The sequence below is a fragment of the Xenopus laevis genome, chromosome 7L (assembly GCF_017654675.1).
Source record: "Xenopus laevis strain J_2021 chromosome 7L, Xenopus_laevis_v10.1, whole genome shotgun sequence".
Classification (NCBI taxonomy): Eukaryota; Metazoa; Chordata; class Amphibia; order Anura; family Pipidae; genus Xenopus; species Xenopus laevis.
This window is the reverse complement of record NC_054383.1, coordinates 104,050,247-104,059,235: the sequence shown is the minus strand read 5'-3', so window position 1 is coordinate 104,059,235 and position 8,989 is coordinate 104,050,247. Positions and strand designations below refer to the sequence as shown.

At 37.3% G+C, this 8,989-nt stretch overlaps 2 protein-coding genes across 2 annotated transcripts; both read right to left on the bottom strand.

Annotated features, from left to right (window-relative positions):
• Positions 1-806: 806 nt before the first annotated feature.
• Positions 807-2,366, bottom strand: hes5.6.L (hairy and enhancer of split 5, gene 6 L homeolog). The gene is given in 3 exon segments (NM_001088237.1): positions 807-1,768; positions 1,882-2,056; positions 2,252-2,366. Coding segments are annotated over 3 exon segments (471 nt in total). The 5' UTR covers positions 2,321-2,366; the 3' UTR covers positions 807-1,541.
• Positions 2,367-5,507: 3,141 nt separating this feature from the next.
• On the bottom strand, positions 5,508-8,318 carry hes5.5.L (hairy and enhancer of split 5 gene 5 L homeolog). Its single transcript, XM_018226137.2, has 3 exons — positions 8,072-8,318; positions 7,730-7,904; positions 5,508-7,392 (listed from the first exon to the last, which is right to left on the bottom strand). The coding sequence occupies exons 1-3, from the start codon at positions 8,138-8,140 to the stop codon at positions 7,160-7,162; spliced, it is 477 nt and encodes a 158-aa protein (XP_018081626.1). The 5' UTR covers positions 8,141-8,318; the 3' UTR covers positions 5,508-7,159.
• Between the last annotated feature and the right edge of the window lie 671 nt (positions 8,319-8,989).

Here is an 8,989-nt window from a genome sequence, read left to right as displayed (position 1 = left end):
CATTAAGGGCAACAGTGAACAAAAGTTCCACATTTTCCTAATGAGAAGAAGGAGGGAAAATAAGCAGAAAAAAATGAAATATCAGCTCCAGGAAATTAGGCCCTGGTTACCTGTTTCACATTTTAACAATAATTGCACTTAATAAAAAAATATAATAAAGTAAAATTTTTCTATGTTGTAGAATGTTGCTATAAATATTACATTGTTTTGACATATTATCTTTATATGCAGTATAACGTTCTTGGTAAGACCTACATTTTCTGTACTACAACTCCCATCATCCTCTAGTAACCAGTAGCCTTTAGAGAATAGTACATTTCAGCAGCACATAGACTGCCAATGTGGCTACATCCTTGGAATACAAAGTCTCAAAATATATCAGGATTTTGGTGAATGACAAATTTAAATAATATAAATTAATGACCATTTAGTGTAATTTTACCTTGAGATTTGCAGTTGAAATCATAGATAGTCCAAAGAATTTTACAGTTTGCTTCTTGTTGAAATTAAGGGTAAAAAGGTAAAAAAAAATAGATTCTGACCCTTCACCATAGGCATTAGTAGAACAGCACCTCTAGTGGTAACATAAATGGTAACTGTTATGCAAAAGTCTATGGATATATGTCTCAGCAAGCAATATGTCAACCCCCTCATATGCATAAATGTTGATATCTGGAGTGATAATGTTACTTTCATGCTTTCTATTTGTGGACAAACACTATATTAATATATTGCACCTTTAAATCACCCAATTGCATAGTCTTTTGGGACATATAACTATCCACAAGAGAAAAATAAATTCATTTAAAAAAAATCAATTTATTGAAAATACATGGGCAGCATTTGAAATAAATGCACACATTTAACATCCAGGCACAAATAAACTTGCAAATATTGCATAACTCAGATATTTATACAATATACCAATAAGTGCAATAACTGCATACATGGTAGGAAATGAATCACAGATTCACTTTGTTCTTCACAGCACAGAGATAACAATTATCCAACTACTGTTCTGAACTACAACTCCCAGAAACCCCTTAGGCTGGTTAGGGTGCTGGGAATAAAAGAAGAACGTTTTCCACATAGTAGAATACATATAAGTCAAAACTAACAATGTAGTTTGACAATTTAGGAATACATTTTCTCCTCACTGAGGATACAGATATTGTAATATATAGATACTTTTTCACTTCAGTTCAGTGTCTATAAGCTCTAACCTTAAAGCATCTGTGTTACTTTCATGGTCAATGCCATATGCATAACATTATATAATAATGACAATTAATTTCACATAGAAAAGTTACTCACTGTCCTTACTGACAGCTACAAATATCATTTAACTGAACAATCTGGTATAAACCAGATGCACCAGACATTGCCTGGATATAATTCATACAGCTACAAAATAGCTTTGGTGTTGCACCATTACAGTAACCAGTTATTCTATTACATAGTCATAATAAACCATCAGGTAAGCCACCAGTCTGCAGGATATCCTTGAGTTGAAGGTGATGCTCAGAAAGTTCATCAAATGTCTACCAGGGTCTCCAGAGAACTTTGCCAGTCCCAGGAGTTGTGCATTTGGTGGGGATCTGGTACAAAGGTGACATAGGAGGACTGACTGTCATAGAATGATCCTCATAGATATTGTGTAGAAAATTCTCTGGAAACTCAGACTGTATCTTTGGGGAGAAGAATTTCAGAGAGTCCTGGAGACATCTAGAGTGGCCTTCCATGTGGGCTGGGCTGGATGATTGTGCATCTATGGAAGAAGCAAGGAACATTATTTGGTTTGTTATAAATCTTACATTGTAATTATTTCTACAAGGAGACCAATTTCCCATTTGCAGGTGACAGTAAGGAGATGACACTTACATTTGGAAGCCATTAGCTGCTGCAGGAAGCTCACTGCCACCTCCAGGATGTCAGCTTTCTCTGGTTTGGATGGGAGATGATGTTGCTCAAACTCTTTCTCCAGTAACATCCTGAGCTGCTCAATGCTGCTGTTAATCCGATCTCTTCTCATTTTCTCAACCACTGGTTTTCTTATCTGGGGAAGGAAATACAGTAACAGGTTAGCAACTGTCTAAATACAGTAACAGGTTAGCAACTGTCTTTAGGGAATCAGATGGAAGCCCAAGTGCTAATAAAGACTCATATACACCCGGTTCCCACAGAAATTAATGTTCAAAACCTAAGGCCTTCCCCCAGAGTATAAACAATAATGTTTCTAAGCAAAACATACCTTTCTTATTCCTTGTGCCTTGTGACTGTGCTCAGTACTGAGCATGCTGCTAGCAGTGTATGGAGCCATCCTGTCTGGTAATGGGATGTGATGGAGCTGGAGAGCTGAGAGATAATGTCCTGTGATATCTGATCCCAGGGAGATGCAGCCCCTCTTTATACTCCTCTCTTTGCATAATAATGTGTGAGGATCAGGCTGAGCAGAGGTTCCCACACTCAGTAGCCAATCACAGCCCCAGTAGGTACAATAGACGTGTGTCACATTAAGGGTGGCATCTGGAGCCCTGAACAATATAGGAAGCAGGAGGCAAGCTGTGAGATGGAGGGGAAGTGTGGGAAACATTTGCACTGAGATGCTGTTCAAAAGAAATTATTATTGCTCCACGCAGTTTTCTTATAAACACATGTGGCATAAAGTCAATATATTTATAAATAGAAATACCTCTGTGTGCATGCAAAACATGACAATATTTTTTTAAAGCTTTAAAAATAACATTTAATTTTTAACACAAGTTTAGTCCTGTATCTAATTAGTGAATATCATACTTTATTTACGTGCTGAGTTATTTTGAAGTATTTTAGTATATAACCCCCATCCCTGACAATTCTCTGGTCAGAATTGAACCTAAAATGCCAGTGCTGTGAAAAAGCAATGCTAACACTGCAACATTATTGTGTCTAGTTCAATGATCTAGTTCAATGGTCTCAATGGCAAACCAGGTATTTTGATTAGTGATAAAAGGTGGACACTGTGGATTGGTCCTGGTTACTTCCCATAGGCAGTAATGTAAATACCAATAGAAGCCCAAAATCATTTTTTTTTCTAGTAAGGAACAGCAACCTTATAGATGTCTAGATTTGTTTAATCATTGGTAACATTATAATCAAATGTTTTATGCCCAGACTGACACACTTTTGTAATCTATGTGAGGGATCTATATTCAAGTTCAACTCCCACAATGTAATAAAACCTTTGGCTGGCTTCTCGAGCTATAAATGCAGCTAATTCTCTGGCACCTTAACGTGACTTTATTACCTGTGACATCAAAGTAAATGAGATGCGGCTGGGCAGCCAGCACAGGACCAAGCTCACAGTCTGGTGTGAAGTCAGAGGGGGAGAACATTGCTTTGGGGCTTTGTCCGTAAAGGCAACAGAATCTGTTTAGAAATGTACCGCCCAATGATTTGAGTGTGTGTTATGGCTATATACTGTATATGTGATGCTTCAAGCTTTTAATATAAATGGAAATTTCAAATACCCCTTCCCTTATATTTAGGGTGGTGGCACACGCTAAGATGCCAGGGAGATTAGTCACCCAGCGACAAATCTCTTCTTCGGGCAATTAATCTCCCCAAGAATGTGAATCGCCGGCGGGATGGCACACGGCTCGCTTTGGTTTTCAGAAAACAAAGCGATCTGAGTGCCATCCTGCCGTGAAGATTCGGGGAGATTTATTCACCCGCCGACAAATCGCCTCTTCTTCATGCGACTAATCTCCCTGAAAAGCCTTCCTGCCGGCTAGAATCTTAATTCCCGGTGCCATCCCGATGGTGATATAGATCAGGTCCGGACTGAGAATTAAAATAGGCCCTGGCATTTCAGGTACACAGAGGCCCAATCAGCCCACATAGAGGCCCAAACAGCCCCCACCAGCTCACTAAATACTGACTTTCTATGGGACCTTATAGCAGCCCCTCTGGCATTTGCCAGAACCCACAGATTACCAGTCCGGGCCTGATTTAGATTCTAGCCAGCAGGAAGGCAGTTCGGGGAGATTAGTCGCCAGAACAAGAAAGGATTTGTCGCCAGGCGACTAATCTCCCCAAATCTTTGTGTGTGTCAAAACTATTTCAGCTAATGAAAGAAAACACTGAACTATACAATACCATCAATTTAATTTTACTAATCTTAAAAAAAATGAATAAATAGTACCAAAATATTGTATTCTGCAGGTCTATCATCCTCTACAAAAAGATCTTTATAAACTTTCTTATGACCAGTTTTTGTCTGTTGAATAACAAAATCCTTTTAGGGCGCCACCGAATGGATCTATTTTGTGTTACATGCTCTTGAACTTGTGCCCAGGAAACCATAACCAACTATGGACCTTAATCCTGTCGAAATGAGTTTTCTATAAACTTTAAATCCAGCTCTTGTACCCCTTTGGGCAATGGCCCACTATGAGATTTGTCGACTGCAAGAAATCTGTGCTACCCGCAGTTGGCAAATATCATAAAAATGCCTCAATATTCACTAAGCTTTATATAGGTTTAATTGGGGGGGAATGTGGAAGAAGGAATTTTCCAACAATTAAGACGGACGGGCTTGAAACCAAAGAGTCTGTAACCCTCTGGCACTTTGCATTTTCCATTCATGTTTGCACTAACACATATCATTGGAATCTCCCATGGTGCTGTTGATATAGCTATCTACAGAGAATGCCTCAGTCAAGGCAAATGAAGAAGCAGAAGGGTGAATAGGGAAGAGGAGCAAAATGAGCATGCTTACGCCCGGGGCAAGGAGGTTTAAGCTGGAGGCAGGAAGTCTGACACAGAAGCCCATGTGTACACAATAGAAAGAAAGAAATGCAGTGTTTCTTTTGACAGGGGACTCAGAGCAGCACTCCTGGTATATTTAGGTGGACCTTTCTGATAAGGCTTACTTAGTTTTAAGTTTCCTTCTCCTTAAGGAAGGGACTGTGGCATATCAGTTAAGGTAGGGTAAAGTGTTACCTAGAGTAGTAAATTAGCCACTGGGAATGGGCTGTGGAATAGCAGGTACAGTATAGTGGAACAACACTTTTAGTGTGGGGGGGGTAGAATAGAAGGGACTGCAAGATGGGGGTGTAATATAGCAGGTTGAAGTGAAAACTGCAGCACTATCTGGTGCATATATATCAAAGATTTAAAAAAATATAGTTTACCAGAGAGGGATTGCCTAGTTCTTTAATCCGTTGTAAAAAAATTTTAGGAGCATAAATTAAAGTGTTTCATCTATGTAACCCTTTGATAAATATATCATTGCTAACTCAGTTGCTGAAGTATAACTCCCAGAATATACCAATAGTTGTCAGGGGTTTGGGAGTGTAGTTTAACAACAGCCAAAGAACCACAGAGTGAATAATTCTGTTAAGTGAATACACCCAGCAATGCTCATGGAAGAACACTGGCACCTTCCTATCAGTATTACATGGATACCTCCTTTTATATATGCACTTCTGTTCCTTATATGCTTACAGAACACAGAAAAACAACATTTATGCAGACAAATAATTTTATTAATTGGTAAGTCATTCACACATGGAAAACATATGTATGGAAACGTTCCATCAAATATTTTGCAAATATTGCATATTACTAAGAACTGTAACAGGTAATATCCTGTTAAATACTGAAAATATCGCATTCTGCAAAGAGATGCAACAGTTATACTGTTAAATACTGCAAATGTTGCATAATAATAAGAAATATAACAATTGTTATACTGTTAAATACTGCAAATATTGCATATTACTTGAGAAATTTAACAAAATGCTGCAAATATTGCATATTACTAAGAACTGTAACAGTTAATATACTGTTAAATACTGCAAATATCGCATTCTGCAAAGAGATGCAACAGTTATACTGTTAAATACTGCAAATGTTGCATAATAATAAGAAATATAACAATTGTTATACTGTTAAATACTGCAAATATTGCATACTACTTGAGAAATTTAACAAAATGCTGCAAATATTGCATATTACTTAAAACTATAACAAAATACTGCAAATATTGCATATTACTTGAAAAATTTACCAAAAACTACAAATATTGCATATTACTAAGAAATAGAACAGTTATTCTATTGTTAAATACTGCAAATATTGCATATTACTTAAAAATATAACAAAATACTGCAAATATTGCATATCATTAAGAAATATAACAGTTAATATACTGTTAAATATAGCAAATATTGCATTTTACAAAGAAATATAACAGTTAATGTACTGTTAAATGCTGCAAATATTGCATATTACTAAGAAATGTAACAGTTATTATACAGTTAAATACTGCAAATGTTGCATGTTACCTAAAAAATATAACATTTCAATACTGCAAATATTGCATATTACTAAGAAATGTAAGTTATTATACTGTTAAATACTGCACATATTGCATATTACTAAGAAATGTAACAGTTAATATACTGTTAAATACTGCAAATATTGCATTTTACAAAGAAATATAACAGTTATACAGTTAAATACTGCAAATATTGCATATTACGTAAAAATATAACATTTTCAATACTGCAAATATTGCATAGTACTAAGAAATGTAACAGTTATTGTACTGTTAAATACTGCAAATATTGCATACAGTGTAGGAAATCTTTAAGATGCACTTTCATGGTAATATAATAATAAATCACTAGCAAGGAAGTGTTACATTAAATATCGAGACCCAGAGAGTCCCAGATATGCCATAATGTGTGGCAATATACAACATGTACTTTTGGCTCCCCTATCTGTGCCACAATACAGTTATAACTAAGCAAGCAGAACCCTTACTAAGGATATGATACAATGTAATATACAAATGGTTTAACGCTATTCAAAAGTGTGCTTAGTGTATTATCATATACAATTACAGCATTACTCTGTCCTTTTCTATTAAAAGAACTCATCTATACTGTGCAAGTCAAGCACCATTTTGTTATATAATAATATAATTATTATAAGCTTCCTCTCAGAAGGCAGGCCCTGTTTATATGCTATGACAGCAATATCTATTCTCTATACAGGACTTCATCCTGTAATAATATTCTCTTGGATTACAACAATATATGGTAAATAATTATTTTCCCATGCATAGTTCGAAATGAGCTTATAGGCAGGTAGTATCAACAAGTCCATCAATTTAGTTCCAGGGTCTCCAGAGGAGCTTGGCTGGTGGTGCTGTGCCATTAGTGGGAGTCTGGTAATAAAGTGACACAGGACGACACAGACCCTGTGCAATGGAAAGATCCTCATGGAAATTCTGCATCATTTTTCCGTGAATCTCTGAGTGTTTCTGCAGGGAGAGGAAGTGCTGAGAGTCCTGGAGACATTTAGAGTAACCTTCTCTGTAAGCAGGACTGGATGATGGTTTACCTGAAAGGGAGGAAAATAAGGGAAAGGTCAGGTTTGTTGTTGAAGGGAAAGTATACACTATTTATGACTAGGATTTTTTAAATGGATATTTAGTAAAACATCCATGTTTGTATTTGGCAACACGAAAGGGGAATGCTATAATACTTTCTATATGCTCTGTATATGCTCTGAATGCTATAATGCAAATATCATATCCATTGGTGTGAAAGTTAACATGGAAAAGTGTCTGCAGGTTGCCTATTTCTAAATTAGTCTATAAGGGGTTTAGTAATTTAGTAATTTCTACCCTTGGATCGGCTGCCTAAAATTGAGGTGACAGTAAGGAAAGGACACTTACATTTGGAAACCATGTGCTGCTGCAAGAAGCTCACTGCCACATCCAGAATGTCAGCTTTCTCTGGTTTGGATGGGAGATGATGTTTCTCAAACTCTTTCTCCAGTAACATCCTGAGCTGCTCGATGCTGCTGTTAATTCGATCTCTCCTCATTTTCTCAACCACTGGTTTTCTTATCTGGAGTAGAGATACAACAATAGGTTAGCAACTGTGTTTAGGGAATCAGGTGGCAGCCCAAGTGCTAATAAAGATCCATATACTCCCAGTTCCCACAGAAATTAATGTTCAAAACCTAAGGCCTCCCCCCCAGAGTATAAACAATAATGTTTCTAAGCAAAACATACCTTTCTTATTCCTTGTGCCTTGTGACTGTGCTCAGTACTGAGCATGCTGCTAGCAGTGTATGGAGCCATCCTGTCTGGTAAGGGGATGTGATGGAGCTGGAGAGCTGAGAGATAGTGTCCTGTGATATCTGATCCCAGGGAGATGCAGCCCCTCTTTATACTCCTCTCTTTGCATAATAATGTGTGAGGATCAGGCTGAGCAGAGGTTCCCACACTCAGTAGCCAATCCCAGCCCCTGCAGGTACAATAGACGTGTGTCACATTAAGGGTGGCATCTGGAGCCCTGAACAATATAGGAAGCAGGAGGCAAGCTGTGAGATGGAGGGGAAGTGTGGGAAACATTTGCACTGAGATCCTATCTGGAGACATAAATAAACTCCTCTTCCAAACCACAATTTTATGGAAGAGTAAGCAAATGCTTTTGATGTGATAAACCTGCATGCTCTACAGAACAAGAATATACTGCCTATCGCAATATTTTACAATAGTAGTCCCATTAATTGTAATATACAACCCATTATTAGAGAATGTATATTTAATTGCAGACTGAGCCCATTGACACATAGCAGATCAAGAGGTTTGTGGAAACTGTGCATTCATACTTTTTGCTTTGATGCTAAAATTAACATTACTTCACCTTGCAGATTTTTGAACTATGATTTCCTTAAAGGAGAAAGAAACTTAAAATCACAGAGGTTGACACCCCCTTTGATTAGTTTAGTCTTAGCAACTAAAATATTTTACTTGCTATCCCAGGCCACCATCTCCCTGGCTTCTCTTTTATGTGATGCCACCTTGTGCCGGCACATGTACAGTACATTTTTTTGGCAAATGTGCCCAGGAAGTGAAAACAAGGAGAAGCAAGGAAGATGGAAATGTGATGCTCTGTTGGAAAGTATCCCTGGCCAGTGAATTTTT

Excerpts from the sequence above, each read along its gene's own strand:
- hes5.5.L (XM_018226137.2), bottom strand. The coding sequence starts at position 8,140 with ATGGCTCCATACACTGCTAGCAGCATGCTCAGTACTGAGCACAGTCAC. Across the intron at positions 7,905-8,071 it reads AGGCACAAGGAATAAGAAAG|ATAAGAAAACCAGTGGTTGA; the intron begins GTATGTTTTGCT and ends TCTCTACTCCAG. Across the intron at positions 7,393-7,729 it reads GCAGCACATGGTTTCCAAAT|GTAAACCATCATCCAGTCCT; the intron begins GTAAGTGTCCTT and ends CCTCCCTTTCAG.